The sequence below is a fragment of the Primulina eburnea genome, chromosome 8 (genome assembly GCF_022965805.1).
Source record: "Primulina eburnea isolate SZY01 chromosome 8, ASM2296580v1, whole genome shotgun sequence".
NCBI lineage: Eukaryota > Viridiplantae > Streptophyta > Magnoliopsida > Lamiales > Gesneriaceae > Primulina > Primulina eburnea.
In genome coordinates, this window is record NC_133108.1 from 14,480,093 (window position 1) to 14,499,846 (window position 19,754).

Sequence of the window (19,754 nt, forward strand, 5' to 3'; positions counted from 1 at the left end):
TATATATATATATATATATATATACTTGATCACAAACAGAAATATGTCATTCATAGACGTGTAATCTACAAAACCAACAATTAAAAAAATATGTAACCCTATTCCAAAAACTTTTAGTCAAGTTCACAAAAATAGAAATACCCTACAACCAAGACTTGCACATATCAACTCCAAAATATCTCATATAGCTTGTTGGAATGACTTCTCTGCTGGTGCAGCTTCCAAAACATCATTACAGTGCCTGTGAAAATAAAACCACATTATTTTAATGATTGTTAAATTTCAACACATGAACAACTTAGCATTAAAACGTACATATAGAACAAGTTATGTATAAAAAAGCAAAAAGTCTTGTTAGAAGACAATAAGCCATGAATTGAGAACAATATGCAATAGACAAGTTTAAAAACGGACCTCAGGGCCTAGAAAAATTTTGGCATAACCTCCACGCAAGTAGGACATACCAGAAAATATAAAAACACACAACAACAATATATATATATATATATATATTTATATATATATATATATATTCGAAATAAATTTAAATACGACCATACACCACACCTATCTCCTACACAGCCAGACCATACATCACACCTTACATTCTTATATGTGTTGCATGATTATGTGGTGCATTGATATATGTCATATGATGCATGCTATTATGTCACGTTTATTACTGCACGTTGCATTTCATGTTGAGCCGTATCTTCTTCGAGATAGCCTTTACTGTTGAGCTGTATCTCTTTCGAGATAAGCTATATCTTGGGGCCGCTCAGCCCTGTCTTGTGGACGCATGGAAACCGAGAGTACACAGTGGCCGACGGGTCGGGAGGGCTTCGGTGGTCCGGGACATTTTAGGTCCACGTCTGTCTTGTAGTGGATGCAGTGACCCAGAGGTTGGATCGCGCGGCACTATCCACTTGGCGCCTCTAGACTGAGCATTGTTGAAATCCTTTTGTGACTCCTGTTTCTTGACTACCCCGGTATCATGATCATAGCATGTGCATTTCATATAGGTCTGTATACTCATACTTTTGTACTGGGCGTTCTTATCGCTCACGTCCTCGGTTTTGTTTATTCTTGGACACCCCATTCCACCTATAATTACCACATTCTTTCAACATATGCCGAAATTAATGAAGAGATCCACATGTCATGAACCAACAAACACAAAAAAAATCACATGTCCATCTAGTATCATTTGTATTCCTGATCCACAAACTGAAAGGAAAAATGCAAGAAACCAAAATAATATCACTTTTGAAATCTTAAAGTAGAAACAAGAATTTCACCCAACTTAGAAGCTAAACCATGTGCAAAATGACTATGTCTGAAACAGCCCGTAAACATGTTAAAAATTATAAAAATAATGTCCAAATCCGTTCAATATGAGCTGTATTTTTTCAATTAAGATGAACTCGTCTCCTACCTATTCATAAATATGATCCTGTATGCATTCGGCCAGCTCTGTGCACACCTCATCAATTTCTTCCATAGAATACTCCGTTTTTGTGAACTATGAACACACTCAAAAAGTATATTAGTAAAAAAAAAACACACAACTTAATGAAATTTCAAAATGATAAGTAGCTAGATAACTTGTAATTATTTTATATAACAAAGATAATATTATTATCGATCTTAGTGAATCCCCTTCAAGAGTTGTAACTTCTTCAGTAATCTGCCTCATGAATCTCATAACATAATAACCACATTGTTTTGCATCCGGTTGCATAGGAGCCTATGTTAAAAAATGTCAAATTGTTAATGAAAAATATACACATAAAAAAATTAGCTCGAATGAGAATTACACATACCTTTATGACTTCCCATTGCACACGTTTTCTTCCTTTCCTTCCCTTAGTTGAGTTAAACAATCTCAACGCCCTTCATTAACCTTGAACATAGTTGATATATGAGTGTTTTTTCATTAAATGAAATGCATCATTAATATGGAATATGAACTCACATTTCCACAACATATTTCCAATCCTAATCGCGAATGCGGTGACTTAGGGAATCCACCAAATAAACAATTTCCTTATAAGGCTCGATGACGGTGAGAGTCCAATGAAAACTACAGACGAACATAATAAGTGTATGTAATTCACTAAAAAAACAATTGAAAATTATATTAGAATCTTACTTACCCACAACAACTTGGAACCAAAACCACTAGATCCATTGCTGCACCACTTAGCCTATCCGCTAAAGAACTCGCCCTCTTGTTCAACCTTTCAGTTTTACCTGTTTTGTCGTGTATATTTTTTTTGCAAATTTGGGATGCTGTGTGGATTAACGAATCTGAATTTTTCAATCTTGTTTTCTTTCGCCATCTTTTTATAAAGATGCCTGTCATTTCAATTAAAAGAAAATCAAAACTACACTACATACTAAACTAACAAATTATATGCATCTTATATAATAATATAAGAAAAGAACAAAAAAACTTAAGTTAAACGAAGACTTACCAAATGTAGACAAATATACAATTTCCATAAATTGGCTCCAAGTGATACAAAGTACTGATGTCCTCAAAGTGCAAGTTAACTTCATAATCATCTGCAAATACTTCATAATCTAAAATAAATGCTAATTTCCTTCCATTTTCAAGGGCTATCTTACAATAACAATACACCATGCGCACTGATCTTGGCACATTTGATGACAAAGTCTGGTTTCTTTCGAAACTGACGGTTTTGTTCCTTTGACGCTTCTGATAATTGTATTGTAAACATGTTAGATAGGTGCAATACTAGAGAATTTGACAGACATTTACTTTGAAATAGAAGCATATTTGTACCTCTTGTCGTAGCATTATCAAATGATTTGGCCAAGCAACGTGTGTTCCTACGGCATCCCCAACATTTTCACATTCATTGGGAATCGGAACTGGCAAAAGTGCTGATTTTTGCATTGCCTCATCAATGGATACACGCATGCAATTTTGAGGTAATGAACACCATGAAGCATGTTATTAGCTCCATTGACCTCAACAACTGTTCCATATGCAACAATGTTCGTGCTAGAATCTAATGTCAAAATAACCGCTTGACCCTAAAAGACAAATAGTTATGTCAATGAATTGTACTAACTCTTTAGTTAAAAAATATTAAGTACTATATAACCACAACAAATTATATACCTGTAAAGCAACAGATTTTTCCACAACTTTTATTTCGACGTCATTCAAATCTTCATTATTGGGGAAATACTTGTCAATTTTCATTTCATTTTCATTCACTTGATGCAATTTTACCGAACAACTTCCTTTGTCATCAATCTCACTGTCCCATGCACCTTTTTTGTAGACAATTGCTTCAAGTTTTTGAATGCGTGTATCTTGCTCTTGAATTAATTTTCTAGCCTCGATCAACTCTTTTTTTTGCTCAATCATTAGCTTTCTATCAACATCCTCAGTCTTCCAACTTCTACCAACATTGAAATATAATGTTGGAGTGATGTGACCTCCAACAGCTCTCACACGTCCACCATGTTCATCTGAATTGAGTGCTTTCGTGAGAATATCCTTTTTTGTCTATTTTATTTCAAGTTTCCCCTCACGCTTTTGTTGTATGTAATCATCCTGTCATTCACTTGAAAATATTAATTACTTTAAAAGGTTTCAATAAAATAAAATAATTGATTTTTATGTATAGTTTGCTCACAATCTTTTCTACTGTTATTTGCAACTCCTGGCCATCAAAATCCCCTTCTTTATTCACTCGCCCTTTTTTCCAAATAATAGCTCTATTGATATCATCATCGTCACACAATTCACTTGGCTACATACAAGAACCATCAAATGGTATTTGTCAAATATGTTAAATGTTGAAAAAAAACAGCAAATGCAATGATATATATCACATGCTAGAAAAACAAAACAGACACCCATGTTACAAGTATTCATGCGAAGGAATGCAACAGTCAATTCTTGGGCGGCACAAATGTTGAAATATACTTACTATTTCTTCAGCAAATCTTGCATAGCCCTTACGAGAAAGGCGATGATGGTATACGCTCTTCTTCCTTCTTTCCTTCTGTTGATCACTTAGTTCCTAGTCAAAGTGAAGAATTACATATATCAAATATTTTTTAATTCGTTAAATAATTCATGGTGGACTTATTTTCAAAAAAACAAAAAAAATACTTACAATGAATTTATCAAACATGCGAGTCATGACAAAAGAAATCCAGTCATCTCGTGCAAGACCATAGCCAGTAGGTGGTTGAAACAACTCCTCTGGTTTATAAACCTTGTTCGAAATGTATGTTTGAGTGAGATGTGATTTAAATTGACGCCACTTATTATTTGCCGAACTTAAACATCCCTTTTTCCAGCTTGGGGGAACATCAAATGTCCACTGTAAAAACCTGAAACGTCTGCTTAATCGTTTTCTTAAAATGTGCTAGAATTTTTTTTTTATTTTAAACCTCACTTAGCATCGGCCGAACCACATCATTTTAAAAATAAACATCCAACTGCCATTTAAAAATCCAAAGGAAAATATTTTAAAGCATAAAATCGTCAAACATTTACCAACCTAAAAACATTATTTGAAAAGTATAGCCCATACTATAACCTCTCAAAAATCTCCCATAACATAAATAAAAGACGTAAAAAATGTCTTTAACATTACTTAAAATCATAAATAATAACTAGTGCGGAAAACTAGCGTCGGTCCTCGGGTTATTTGCACCTCCAGTCCAGTCAGATCAACCATTAAGACCTCCATTATCATATTCATAATCAATATCACCTGCATCAATCATACCTAGTGAGTTTAAAGACTCAACACGTCATATCCTTGATAACGAGTAATACGTAATACAGTTAACATATAACAGTGAAAAATACTTGTACTTAAAATATCATTTTCATGAAGATGCAAAAACATAAACATTTTCGTAAACATTTTCATGATGCATAAAAACTGTAATAGCCGAGCCCGGTGTACGGTACGATATAAGTTTCGTTTGTTATTTGATTAGAGGTTTAGAGTTGTGTTTATGGGCTATAGTATGTTTAGTATATTGTTCTTGAGGTGTTAGTTGATGTTGGTTGTTCGTTTCAGAGTTCCGGATCGATTTTAGTTGCATGGGAATAGTGCTTGGCCGTGGCTTGAGTGCACCCACGCTCTTAACTGGAGTGCCCCCGCGGTGTACTGTGCAGTTTTTGTGTTGGAGGGCCGTAGCATCACCGCACCCGCGGTGATGCAGTGACCGCACCCGCGGTGTGTAGCGCACCCGCGGTGCTTGCAGTGCCGCACCCGCGGTATCTGTGGTTCAGGAATTTTGTGGACTGCCGAAAGCTCAGCGCACCCGCGGCCTTTGTGTTGGCGCACCCACGGTGATGAACAGTAGAGGTATGGTCGAGATTTATAGTACCTTTTTGATGGATTTGACTTCATTCTTTCCTCTTTTCATTTCGAAATCCTCTCATTTCTAGGGTTTTTAGTCATTTATTTCCATTCCTATCTTCGATTCAGGCGTTTGTTTGGAATTTCGACTTGAGATCGACGTTCTCCTTGGTGCTAGGAAGCTTGGGTAAGCTTTTGGTGCGATTCTGTTAAGGTTGTAAATTAAGAGTTGTTTAGGTTGGTTGTTTATGTGGATTTATGGATTATTTAGCTTGTAATCTTGGATATTTAGTTGATATTGGTGTTATTTGTGGATTATTTGTTGTAGGTGGTGATCAAGAGCTAAGTTGAGGTGTTTGTTGTGGTTTGTAAGTGGAAATTCATTCCTTTTGCTCACATGATTATATATGTATGTGTTTCAAAGAGTTTATTGTGTTATTCCCTTTCATTTGATCCATAGTATGTATTGTTATATGTATTGGAGGCATTGTATGTCTCATTATTGATTAAAGGGAATACAAAGAGATATATAGAGTTCAAAGTGATTGTTAAAACCAGAGAAGAGTTTAAATATTTTCGGATTGATAAATACATAGTCAGAGATTGCATGCAATATTAGATGATCTTCGCCTATAGGCTTATATCCCTCAGAGTTATCGGTATTTATATCGATTTGGGATACGAGCACCCCAGAGCAGAGATACTATTGATATCAATCCCCAGAGCAAAAGAGAAATACCATCATATTTTTATGCTATTGCTATGTTATTGATTTCAGAGTTTACAGTTCAGAGTTGATGGTATTTATGATTTCAAAGAGATGTTTTACAGAGTTATTGTTCATTGTTATATAAGAGTTCCACTTGCTGAGATTTATTCTCATTTCAGTTATTTTCATGTGATGCAGATCAGAGTGGTGCCTCGGGACGTTGACTGTAGATCGGGGGTCATATGCATACACCGTTGGAAGGAGGATTTTGGCATGATCATAGGAATGATGTTTTGTTTTTGTTATGTCATTTAAATGATCATGTATTTATTTTGTAAAGATATTTGATGAAATGTATTTTGAAACTCCTTCCGTATATTTTAAAGAGAAAATTTTATTTCCGCTGCGTATTTATTTTAAAAGAGGATCGGGGTGTCACATTTAGTGGTATCAGAGCGGTGTTTTCTTCGGACCAATGCATATGACTTCGTCTACTTTCAACTGTCCGGGTATGTTTTCTTTGCATCTATCTATTGTTTTGTATTGATTGGTGTCTTGTGAGCATTGTAGAGTAGAGGATGCCTCCTAAGCGTAAGGCGTCAGAGGGGGAGGATAGTTCGTCCTCGAGAGTTGTCGACGAGTTCGGCAAGTTACTGAAGGAGCAGTGTAGTAACCCGATTCCTAATTTGAGTTAATTATCGGATTAATTATATTTTCGGTGGGATCGGAAGGACCGAACAAGTTCTGATCGTCCGATGAGTTCGGATCGTCCGATGAGTTCGGATCGTCCGAGCCATGTGTCGGACCGTCCGAGACAGGTGGCTGGACACGTGGAAGGGTTCTGGACACGTGGTAAGGTTCGGATCATCCGATTGGGGTTCGGATCGTCCGAGACAGGTGGCTGTACTCGTGGAAGTCATGCAAGGATCGGATCGTCCGATCAGAGTTCGGACCGTCCGAAGTGTGCCGGATCGAAGCTTCCGAAATGGTTCGGATCGTCCGAACATTGGCTATAAATAGAGGCGCGAGGCTTCATTTGTGACTCGCCAATTCAGAGAGTTCCATAGCATTTCAGTCGTTTCTGTGAGATTCTAGTCTTTTTCCGAGGAACGGGTCACTACATTTATGGTATCAGAGCATGCTTACGATTTTGGGATATAGATTCTGTTTTGGGATTTCCGTTGACCATTTTACCATTTTCCCTATTCTATCTTGTAGCGATGGCTGACCACTTTGGTGATGAGAGTAGTCAGGGAAGTGTAGGTCGTTGGGGTGACCAGGACGATTTGTTAAGCGTCATAAGTTACCGTATGTTTCTCTAGACGTTATTCTTTCTGTTTCTACCCCGATGGGTCATTCGGTTTTAGCCAAGCGTCTAGTGATGGGTTGTTCTTTAGATTTTGAGGGTAACGAGTTGACTGCGAATCTTATGATTCTGGAGATGGAAGACTTTGATTGTATTTTGGGTATAGACATTTTGACTACCTACCGAGCTACTGTGGATTGTTACCAGAAGCTTGTTCAGTTCCGTACGACTGAGAGCTCTAGTTGGTTTTTCTATGGTGAGGGAGCGCGACCTCCGATGCCAGTGGTATCTGCTCTGAAAGCCTGTCGTGCTTTAGAGGCGGGCGGGGAAGGCTACCTCATCTATGCGATTGATACGTCCACAGGTAGTGTTGGTATAGAGGATATTCCAGTGGTTTGTGAATTTCCTGATGTTTTTCCAGATGAGATTCCTGGTTTTCCTCCGGTTAGAGAGGTGGAGTTTGGCATTGAGTTAATGCCAGGGACTGCACCGATTTCTCGTGCCCCTTATCGTCTTGCGCCGTCAGAGATGAGGGAACTGAAGCAGCAATTGCAGGATCTTCTTGATAAAGGTTATATTCGCCCGAGTGTTTCACCTTGGGGAGCTCCAGTTTTGTTTGTCAAGAAGAAGGATGGATCGATGCGATTGTGTATTGATTATCGCCAGCTGAATCGTGTGACGATCAAAAACAAGTATCCATTACCTCGTATCGATGACTTGTTCGATCAGCTTCAGGGTACCTCTGTTTACTCCAAGATTGACTTGCGATCGGGTTATCATCAGATGAGAGTCAGAGATGATGATATTTCCAAGACTGCATTTCGTACTCGTTACGGGCATTACGAGTTTCTAGTTATGCCATTCGGATTGACGAATGCGCCAGCGGTGTTCATGGATCTGATGAACCGAGTCTTTCGTGATTTTCTAGATCAGTTCGTTGTGGTTTTCATCGACGATATCTTGATTTATTCTCACAGTGTGGAGGAGCATGTCCAGCACTTGAGGATTGTGTTGCAGATTCTTCGCGAGAAGCAATTGTATGCTAAGCTGAGTAAGTGCGAGTTCTGGATTGATCGTGTAGTATTCCTTGGTCATGTGATTTCCAAGGAAGGAATTTCTGTGGATCCCAGCAAGATTGAAGCAGTGCTGAATTGGTCACGTCCTACGACGGTGGCCGAGATCCGTAGTTTTCTAGGTCTGGCAGGGTATTATCGTCGCTTCATCGTGAATTTCTCCCAGGTAGCTAGACCTTTGACGCAACTTACTCGGAAGGATGTTCCATTTGAGTGGTCATCTGAGTGCGAAGATAGTTTCAGAGAGCTTCGTCGACTTCTGACTTCTGCACCTGTTTTGGCGTTACCGTCAGGATCTGATGGTTTCAGTGTTTACACCGATGCCTCTTTTCAAGGCTTAGGGTGTGTGTTGACACAGAATGGTCATGTGATCGCTTACGCTTCCAGGCAGCTGAAATCTCACGAGGAGAAGTACCCTATTCATGATCTAGAGTTGGCAGCTATAGTGTTCGCACTGAAGATCTGGCGTCATTACTTGTACGGGGTTAAGTTTGAAATCTTTACTGATCACAAGAGTCTGAAGTATCTGTTCACTCAGGCTGAGTTGAACATGAGACAACGTCGTTGGATGGATCTACTGAAAGATTATGACTGCGAGATCAAGTACCATCCAGGCTCTGCGAATCTCACAGCCGATGCTCTTAGTCGTAAGGTGAGAGCCTCTGCACTTCGGACCAGTGCTATGATTAGTACTATTCAGGATTGTTGTTCGTTGGGATTTAACTTCAAACATCGGAAAGGTATGGAGAGCATTCGTGTTGCTACCATTTTATCTGAGCCAGCTTTGTTCGCTCGGATTCGAGATGCTCAGATGTCTGATCTGAAGACTCAGAGATTAGCTCGTTTAGCGGGTGGAGATAGCGGTTTCCATTATCAGTCTAATGGTCTTCTATGTTTGTCTAATCGGGTTGTAGTACCAGAGGATGATAATTTGAGGGAAGAGATCTTGTCTCAGGCTCATCGAAGCAAGTTGAGTGTCCATCCAGGAAGCAATAAGATGTATAAAGACTTGAGGACACGATTTTGGTGGAAAGGGATGAAGCGCATTGTTTATCAGTTTGTTTCCAAATGTCTTGTTTGTCAGCAGGTTAAGGCAGAGCACCGTCGACCTGGAGGATTATTGTTGAATCTACCTATTCCTGAATGGAAGTGGGAGCATATCACGATGGATTTCATTACTCACTTGCCATTGTCTTCGAGGAATAGTGATGCTATTTGGGTAGTGGTGGATCGACTCACCAAGTCTGCTCATTTTCTGCCTTATAACCGTGACTTCACTTTCGATCGGATGGCTCGCTTGTACATTCAAGAGATTGTACGTTTGCATGGAGTGCCAGTCAGTATTGTTAGTGACAGGGATCCTCGTTTTACCTCACGATTTTGGGGTAGTTTCCAGTCAGCATTGGGCACTTCACTGAGTCTGAGTACTGCTTATCATCCGGAGACTGACGGTCAGTCAGAGAGGACTATCCGTACGCTTGAGGATATGTTGCGAGCCTGTGTTATGGATTTCGGACCCGCTTGGCAGGATCATTTGCCTTTGATTGAGTTCGCGTACAACAACAGCTACCATCGTAGTATTGGTATGGCACCATTTGAGGCGTTGTATGGGCGACGTTGTCGTACTCCATTATTCTGGGATGAAGTTGGGGAACGACATGTTGAGGGACCGGAGTTAGTCCAGCAGGCTATTGATAAAGTTGGAGTAATCAAGAAGCGGATTAAAATTGCCCAGGATCGACAGGCTAGTTATGCGAACACCAAGCGGCGACCTCTTTATTTTCAGCCAGGTGAGAAAGTGTTTCTCCGAGTTTCGCCTTTTCGCAGGATTTTGAGATTTGGTCTCAAGGGTAAGCTATCTCCGAGATTTATTGGTCCTTTTGAGATTCTGGAATGTGTGGGAGATTTGGCTTACAGGTTAGCATTACCTCCGTATCTGTCTGGGATTCATGACGTGTTTCACGTATCCCTTTTGCGACGATATGTGGCAGATGAATCACACATTTTACATCCATCTGAAGTTCAACTTGAATCGGATTTGTCTTACGTGGAGCGACCAGTTCAGATTCTCGATCGCAAAGATAAGGTGTTGCGGAATAAGATCATTCCTCTTGTCTTAGTTCAGTGGCAGCATAGAGGCACTGAAGAAGCCACTTGGGAGCTAGAGAGTCGTATGCGTTCGGAGCATCCAGAGCTCTTTTGAGTTGTACTGTAGTTGTACTATGGATGTATGTATGTTTTCCGTTGTAATCCAATTATCAGTTGTGTTTGGCAACAATTGAGATGTAATAACAATGTTGTTATTTCAGTTTTGTTCATCCTATAAACTTGATTTCGAGGACGAAATCTTTTAAGGAGGGGAGAATGTAGTAACCCGATTCCTAATTTGAGTTAATTATCGGATTAATTATATTTTCGGTGGGATCGGAAGGACCGAACAAGTTCGGATCGTCCGATGAGTTCGGATCGTCCGAGCCATGTGTCGGACCGTCCGAGACAGGTGGCTGGACACGTGGAAGGGTTCTGGACACGTGGTAAGGTTCGGATCATCCGATTGGGGTTCGGATCGTCCGAGACAGGTGGCTGTACTCGTGGAAGTCATGCAAGGATCGGATCGTCCGATCAGAGTTCGGACCGTCCGAAGTGTGCCGGATCGGAGCTTCCGAAATGGTTCGGATCGTCCGAACATTGGCTATAAATAGAGGCGCGAGGCTTCATTTGTGACTCGCCAATTCAGAGAGTTCCATAGCATTTCAGTCGTTTCTGTGAGATTCTAGTCTTTTTCCGAGGAACGGGTCACTACAAGCAGGCTAAGGTTCACAGTGAGCAGATCCAGCAGTTGCTTAGACTGCAAGGAGCAGGCCAGGGCAGAGGCCAAGGTAGGGGGCAGGTTGCTCCAGTAGCAGTTGGTTCTGATGCTATCTTTTCTGCGTTTAAGAGGATGGATCCACCCGAATTTCCAGGCAGCTCCGATCCTTTAGCTGCAGTAGAGTGGGTCAAGGCTTTGGAGGCGATTTTTGATCATCTCCACTATGAGGACAGAGACCGTATCAGTTGTGCTGTTTTCATGCTGGTTAAAGCTGCACGTTTGTGGTGGAATGCGACCAAGGTTGGCATTGATGTTTCTACTTTGAAGTGGTCTGAGTTTACTGAGCTTTTCTACGCCAAGTACTTTCCTGATGCACTGCGAGCGAGGAAGGTTACAGAGTTCTTGGAGCTTCGTCAGGGGAGCTTGAATGTGGACGAGTATATTCTCAGGTTCGAGGAGGGTTGCCTTTTTGCTCCGTACATTGCTACTAGTGATAAAGATAAAGGCGCTCACTTCATTCGAGGCCTTAGAGCGGAGATCAGGCGTGATATCAATATGTCCAAGGCTGTGACTTTCAAGGAGATTGTGTCCAAGGCGTTGCTAGCAGAGCAGGACGAGAAGGATATCGCCAGGGAGAGACAGGCGAGGCACCAGGCTAGTGTTCAAAGAGGCTAGAGTTCAGGTCAGCGTGGCAGAGATCGATTCAAGGGGAAGGGCAAGGTGGATCAGAGTCCTAGGCCACCGTCAGTGCCAGTTGCTCCGTCTGATTCTGAGAGATCTTTGTGTCCCAAGTGTGGCAGACCTCATCGTGGAGAGTGTAGATTTGGCACTCGTTCTTGCTATCGTTGTGGCATGCCAGGCCATATTTCCAGAGATTGTCCTAAGGGAGCTAGCCAGGAGAAGGTGCAGGGTCGTATCTTTTCGATGACTAAGGAAGATGATGGCCAGGGAGGAGTTCTCGCCAGCTCAGGTACTTCGCTGGTCCTTCCTTTTATTTCGTGTCTTGATGCTGAGAGGCTATTGTGTAGAGGTTGTGATGTTTTTCTAGCATCTGTTGTGGATATGGATAGACTGATTAAGTTGAATATTGATGATATTGATGTGGTGAGGGAGTTTGCGGATGTGTTTGAGGATGATGTTCCGGGTTTGCCGCCGGATAGAGATGTAGAGTTTGTTATTGATCTTGCTCTAGGTACGGTTCCTATTTCTAAGGCTCCGTATAGGATGGCTCCTACTGAGATGAAAGAGTTGAAGACGCAGTTGCAGGATCTTCTAGATAAGGGTTTTATTCGTCCGAGTTCTTCGCCTTGGGGAGCTCCGGTTCTATTTGTTAAGAAGAAGGACGGGTCTTTGCGTCTGTGTATCGATTACAGAGAGCTCAACAAAGTGACGATCAAGAACAAGTATCCGTTGCCACGGATTGACGATCTATTTGACCAACTCCAGGGTGCCACTGTTTTCTCTAAGATTGATCTTCGGTCTGGCTACTATCAGTTGAAGGTTAGGGAGTCTGATATCCCTAAGACGGCTTTCAGGACCAGGTATGGTCACTATGAGTTTCTCGTGATGTCTTTTGGTTTGACCAATGCCCCTTCTGTTTTCATGGACCTGATGAACCGTGTGTTCAAGCCGTATTTGGATAGCTTCGTCATTGTCTTTATCGACGATATCTTGATCTATTCCAAGACCAGAGAGCTTCATTCAGAGCATCTCAGAGTTGTTCTCCAGTTGCTGAGAGAGCGGAGGTTGTTTGCTAAGTTGAAGAAGTGTGAGTTTTGGCTGGATCAGATTTCTTTTCTAGGCCATGTCGTTTCGAGGGATGGCATTGCTGTTGATCCGATGAAGATAGAGGCGATTCAGAAGTGGCCTATTCCTACGATTGTTTCAGAGGTACGCAGTTTCCTTGGTTTGGCGGGTTATTATCGTCGTTTCATTTCGGATTTTTCCAAGATTGCCCTGCCATTGTCCAATCTGACAAGGAAGACTGTGAAGTTCGAGTGGTCTATAGATTGCCAGAGAGCATTTCAGGAGTTGAAGGATAGATTGACGTCAGCTCCTATTCTCGCATTGCCCAGTGGTTCAGAGGACTTTGTTGTCTTTACCGATGCGTCGAAGAAGGGTCTCGGTGCAGTGTTGATGCAGAGAGGTAAGGTCATTGCCTATGCTTCTCGCCAGTTGAAGGATTATGAGAAGAATTATCCGACGCACGATTTGGAGCTAGCAGCTGTGGTTTTCGCCCTTAAGATTTGGAGACATTATCTGTATGGCGAAAAGTGTGAGATCTTCACAGACCACAAGAGTTTGAAGTATCTGTTCTCGCAGAAAGAGCTCAATATGCGACAGAGGAGGTGGTTAGAGCTTGTCAAGGATTACGATGTGACTATCAGTTATCACCCAGGGAAGGCGAATGTTGTGGCTGATGCTTTAAGCCGCAAGTCGAGTGTTTCATTGAGTTCTTTGATTCAGAGACCGTTGCTAATGGATTTGCAGAGAGAGGATATTGATCTGGTGATTCCAGGCACCATTGCTCGTCTTTCAGCGTTAGTTATTCGATCTTCATTGACGGACAGGATCCGTAGAGAGCAGTCGACTGATGTTCAGTTGACAGAGTTGAGAGATAGAGCAGAGATTAGAGGTAATTCAGAATTCGCCTTGAATGGTGATGGTTTGGTGACTTTCAGAGGTCGTATTTGTGTTCCTGTTGGCGATGATATTCGTAGAGATATTCTGACAGAGGCTCATACCGCGCCGTATTCGATTCATCCAGGCAGTACGAAGATGTATCAGGATCTTCGTCGACTCTACTGGTGGCCAGGTATGAAGAAGGATGTTGCCGTGTTCATTTCTCAGTGCCTTACTTGTCAGCAGGTGAAGATTGAGCACCAGAGACCTGCTGGGACATTGTTGTCGTTGCCGATTCCTCAGTGGAAGTGGGAGCATATTACGATGGATTTCGTGACTGGTCTTCCCAGAGTGCGGAGAGGTTTCAATTCTATTTGGGTTATCGTTGATAGATTGACTAAGTCAGCGCACTTTCTTCCAGTCAAGACGACGTATTCGATCAACCAGTATGCCGAGGACTACATAGCAGAGATTGTCAGACTTCATGGTGTCCCTGTGTCGATCGTGTCTGATCGTGACCCCAGATTTACTTCAGAGTTTTGGAAGAGTTTGCTCAGAGCTTGTACTATAGACTTTCCAAGTAGCTGGGATTCTTTATTGCCTTTGGCTGAGTTCACTTATAATAATAGCTACCAGGCGACGATTGGCATGGCACCGTATGAGGCACTTTATGGCAGGAAGTGCAGGTCTCCCTTGTATTGGGACGAGGTTGGTGAGAGGAAGATGTTGGGACCAGAGTTGGTCCAGCAGACTGCTGATGTTGTTGCTGTTATCAGAGAAAGGATGAAGACTGCCCAGTCCAGACAGAAGAGCTATGCAGATGTTCGTCGCAGACCTTTGCAGTTCGAGGTTGGCGACCACGTGTTTCTGAAGATAGCACCTCTCAAGGGTGTGATGCGATTTGGCAAGAAGGGCAAGTTGAGTCCTAGATTTATTGGTCCATTCGAGATATTGGACAGAGTTGGCGATCGAGCCTACAGATTAGCCCTACCTCCAGATCTTGACAGAGTTCATAATGTGTTTCACGTTTCGATGCTCAGGAAGTATGTTGCAGATCCTTCCCATGTTCTTCGCCATGAGCCATTGGACTTGACGCCGAATTTGACATATCAAGAGATTCCGATTCAGATTTTGGATCGCACAGTTAGAGTTCTGAGGAACAAAGAGATCGGCATTGTCAAAGTTCTTTGGAGGAACCATTTGTTAGAGGAGGCTACGTGGGAACCAGAGGAGGAGATAAGAGAGAAGTATCCTGAGTTGTTCGTGCCGTGACGTCAATTTCGCGGACGAAATTCCCTTAAGGGGGGGAGATTGTAATAGCCGAGCCCGGTGTACGGTACGATATAAGTTTCGTTTGTTATTTGATTAGAGGTTTAGAGTTGTGTTTATGGGCTATAGTATGTTTAGTATATTGTTCTTGAGGTGTTAGTTGATGTTGGTTGTTCGTTTCAGAGTTCCGGATCGATTTTAGTTGCATGGGAATAGTGCTTGGCCGTGGCTTGAGTGCACCCGCGCTCTTAACTGGAGTGCCCCTGCGGTGTACTGTGCAGTTTTTGTGTTGGAGGGCCGTAGCATCACCGCACCCGCGGTGATGCAGTGACCGCACCCGCGGTGTGTAGCGCAATCGCGGTGCTTGCAGTGCCGCACCCGCGGTATCTGTGGTTCAGGAATTTTGTGGACTGCCGAAAGCTCAGCGCACCCGCGGCCTTTGTGTTGGCGCACCCGCGGTGATGAACAGTAGAGGTATGGTCGAGATTTATAGTACCTTTTTGATGGATTTGACTTCATTCTTTCCTCTTTTCATTTCGAAATCCTCTCATTTCTAGGGTTTTTAGTCATTTCTTTCCATTCCTATCTTCGATTCAGGCGTTTGTTTGGAATTTCGACTTGAGATCGACGTTCTCCTTGGTGCTAGAAAGCTTGGGTAAGCTTTTGGTGCGATTCTGTTAAGGTTGTAAATTAAGAGTTGTTTAGGTTGGTTGTTTATGTGGATTTATGGATTATTTAGCTTGTAATCTTGGATATTTAGTTGATATTGGTGTTATTTGTGGATTATTTGTTGTAGGTGGTGATCAAGAGCTAAGTTGAGGTGTTTGTTGTGGTTTGTAAGTGGAAATTCATTCCTTTTGCTCACATGATTATATATGTATGTGTTTCAAAGAGTTTATTGTGTTATTCCCTTTCATTTGATCCATAGTATGTATTGTTATATGTATTGGAGGCATTGTATGTCTCATTATTGATTAAAGGGAATACAAAGAGATATATAGAGTTCAAAGTGATTGTTAAAACCAGAGAAGAGTTTAAATGTTTTCGGATTGATAAATACATAGTCAGAGATTGCATGCAATATTAGATGATCATCGCCTATAGGCTTATATCCCTCAGAGTTATCGGTATTTATATCGATTTGGGATACGAGCACCCCAGAGCAGAGATACTATTGATATCAATCCCCAGAGCAAAAGAGAAATACCATCATATTTTTATGCTATTGCTATGTTATTGATATTCAGAGTTTACAGTTCAGAGTTGATGGTATTTATGATTTCAAAGAGATGTTTTACAGAGTTATTGTTCATTGTTATATAAGAGTTCCACTTGCTGAGATTTATTCTCATTTCAGTTATTTTCATGTGATGCAGATCAGAGTGGTGCCTCGGGACGTTGACTGTAGATCGGGGGTCATATGCATACACCGTTGGAAGGAGGATTTTGGCATGATCATAGGAATGATGTTTTGTTTTTGTTATGTCATTTAAATGATCATGTATTTATTTTGTAAAGATATTTGATGAAATGTATTTTGAAACTCCTTCCGTATATTTTAAAGAGAAAATTTTATTTCCGCTGCGTATTTATTTTAAAAGAGGATCGGGGTGTCACAAAAACATTTTCATAAAAACATAAACATATTTATATTCATATTCGTATGCATATCCATATTCATATTCATGTTCGTGTTTGTTGAATTCAGATCGTGATTGTGACTCGTATTCTTAAACGTATTGGGCGATGGATCCATCTAAAAAAACCACAGTACTGGGCGGCGGGGACACCAGCAACACTCTCACCGGTCAACTGGTCCTTGGCCTACGTATTAACATATTCGTATTCGTATCACCTATTCGTATTCGTATCCGTATCCAAGGAAACACGATCGTCGGGCTCCCACTGGGACCATAACCCTCACGATATTTCCAACATGTAGTAGTCACATTTCCTTCACGTCCTTCAACATGTTTTCATCACTTAATAAAAAAATGCATATAATATCATTTTATTTTGAAATCAAACATGCAACATATCTTTTACATGTCCAATTTAATCCTTAATAATTCATGAACATTTAAAAATCATATTTACACATATAAAAATTCATAAACATACATAACCATTGAAAATAATCATATTATCACATAAACCGCATTCAGGACACTGCCATGACGTTTACTAATTTTTAGTTGTAAAAAGACCGTTTTACCCCTAGACGTAAAATTTCACGTTTTTGACATTTTCTTAATTTCATTGACTCTAACATGTCCCAAATAATTAATTAAGCTTACATGAATTTTCTCATATTTTATTTAGCGTAATTCAACGACTTTTAAATTAATCTTTAAATATAACGTATTAATGCATTTTAATCACGAATTAAACCAAACCTTACTATAAAATTCCCAAATTAAAAACTTAGACTTCTAATAATTATTTGAGCTTAAATATATTTTTTATAATTTTATTAAGCTTAAATCTAGGTGTTTCTCTATTCGTTTTTAAACTTAGACGTACTTCCCAGTTTTGACTCGTATGGACTCGAAACTTAACCAAACTTTACCAAACTTGAACCAAAGCTTAATAACATCTAACTAACCCATATACAACCAAATACCAGCCCATAAGTCCATTTAATATGCCTAGGAAGCTACTGAATTTTTCTGCACAAGAGTCCTAGTCCTAATATGATTCGAACTTAGGCTAGCTTCGCCTCTAGCCCTTAACCACCATGTCCAGCCTCTACCCATCCCTCCTATGCAGCCCAATTAAGTCTAGTGGACCCTCCCTAAACGCATCTAGCGGCCGTGACCCTCAAACACTCTTAGTCGAAGAGTACTTTCTCTTAAGGAGTCTATTTTCGTTTTTATTCTTTCTCTATTTTTTTCAGCCTTTAAACATACACCTAGGGACCCTTAAACATGTGGAAAAACATCCCTTCAAGTAACCCTACCATGGCAGCCCCTTTGTGCATCATTATGAAGAGTTTTAAAAAAGAAAAACTCTTGTTTTGTGCATGTATAACCATAAAAACGAAAATATAAAAGTTGTATCATGCTTTTCATGCAATCATGTATCAAACACATAATATGGTGTGAAAGATGAGTAAAAGGAGAATATGGCGTGCCTTTGTGTTTAAACGCACGATTATTCGTTGACGATTGCGAAGAACGGCGACGAACGACCTTGGGTTGAACTCCCTTAAAGCTTTTGAATTTTTCTATCAACCTTGAGGTGTGTGTCGTGTAGAGTATGAGATATTTTTGGTGAGAATTCAGATTGTAGGCGTGGGGATTATGGTGATAATGGGGAGGGTTTAACATATTTTATAGTTAATTAATCACTAATTAGGCTTAGGCCCATTAAGTAGGCAATTTAGGCCCATTAGTGGTTAATTAGAAATTTAAAAATAGTTTTGTTTACATAATTTTGTGAGTTTATTAGCCGGGTTGCCCATAGGTTCGTATTTTTGTTGAAAATCCAACACCGATAAAAATTACGTCCCGACGTATAAAATCACCTCAAAACCCCATATTTTTAAAAATAAGAAAAAGCATCCCCTCAATTTAAATAATTAAAAATAATTATTTAATAAAAGGATTTTTCTATTTTCAGCCATCGGTCTCCGTTCCTCGATCGCAACTCGAATAACCTTTTAAAAATACATTTTAATGCAACCATGTAGGAAAACATATTTTTAAACATGTCAATATGCACCACATAATTAATTCATGCAATTAAACATTTAATTAAAATACACAAAGAATTTAATAACTTGCGCATGTGGTTTACGTGGACCTTCGAATTTTCGGGGCGTTACAAAACCATCAAAATTGGAAATACATTAAAAAGAATTACATAACATAAAATATATATTAACAATATGAATATTACTTGTGAAAAAACAATAGAACTTACATTAACAGATTCCCATATCAATTCTTTCACTTTACTTGGAACTTGCTTCCATGTATTGTAAGTTATCTTAACTTTTTCTCGAGCAAGCACACCAATATAACTCTGCATTTCAGCAGCAACTTCTCCTACTGGTTGTCCAAGCAGATTGAATCTTACCTCCTTTCGAATTCCCTGAACCCTCTGCCTAGAAAGCTTATCTAGATGTGTACGACCTCTAGATGTTCCTGTTGTTTCAGTGTCTGTAGATCCCAACATTTCCTTTCCATCAAAACTCTTGTCAGTTGAAGTAGATGCAATTTTTTCTTTGCCCTTTCCAATCACTGCAGGTTGTCCTAATCTCTTGCTCGGTTCATGAATTGTGTCATCATCATGAGACCCAATTTTAAGCTTTCTAAAGGATGTCATAGTCCAGATTTAACCTGTTCAACAAAAAAGCGAAAAACACATATCACTATAGAAATAAATACACAATATATACAACAAAAAATAGGATAAGAAATTCATCTTCAATAGAAATTCAACGTAAACAAAGATAAATAAAAGTATAACTTCAATATTGTCTACCCAAGTCCCATCACAATCTTTACATATTCAAAAGTAAAATATCCTTGGTTAAACATTGTCGACCCAAGTCCCATCACAATCTTCACAAAGGCATGATGGTTCATTGTCGAAT

The 19,754-nt window shown here is 40.2% G+C and overlaps 1 protein-coding gene across 2 annotated transcripts; it reads right to left on the reverse strand.

The window, feature by feature from the left end:
- Nucleotides 1-1,355: 1,355 nt before the first annotated feature.
- LOC140837805 (uncharacterized) lies at nucleotides 1,356-19,690 on the reverse strand. Of its 2 annotated transcripts, XR_012119465.1 has the most exons (9): nucleotides 19,235-19,690; nucleotides 4,161-4,370; nucleotides 3,972-4,064; nucleotides 2,810-3,791; nucleotides 2,478-2,722; nucleotides 2,157-2,358; nucleotides 1,987-2,083; nucleotides 1,824-1,903; nucleotides 1,356-1,747 (listed from the first exon to the last, which is right to left on the reverse strand). XR_012119465.1 is itself a non-coding variant. In XM_073203909.1 (5 exons), the coding sequence occupies exons 1-5, from the start codon at nucleotides 19,481-19,483 to the stop codon at nucleotides 3,545-3,547; spliced, it is 873 nt and encodes a 290-aa protein (XP_073060010.1). In that variant the 5' UTR covers nucleotides 19,484-19,690; the 3' UTR covers nucleotides 3,176-3,544. The 2 variants fall into 2 exon arrangements, 1 of the variants encoding a protein (XP_073060010.1); XM_073203909.1 differs by lacking the exons at nucleotides 1,356-1,747; nucleotides 1,824-1,903; nucleotides 1,987-2,083; nucleotides 2,157-2,358; nucleotides 2,478-2,722 and having other exon boundaries at nucleotides 3,176-3,592; nucleotides 3,675-3,791; nucleotides 19,079-19,690.
- Between the last annotated feature and the right edge of the window lie 64 nt (nucleotides 19,691-19,754).

What these genes read in the sequence shown, in the direction of transcription:
- LOC140837805 (XM_073203909.1), bottom strand. Translation starts at nt 19,483, where the DNA reads ATGACATCCTTTAGAAAGCTTAAAATTGGGTCTCATGATGATGACACA. An exon ending in CAAGATTTGCTGAAGAAATA is followed by an intron (nt 3,792 to 3,971) that starts GTAAGTATATTT and finishes TCTTGTATGTAG; the next exon opens with CCAAGTGAATTGTGTGACGA. An exon ending in AAATAACAGTAGAAAAGATT is followed by an intron (nt 3,593 to 3,674) that starts GTGAGCAAACTA and finishes AGTGAATGACAG; the next exon opens with GATGATTACATACAACAAAA.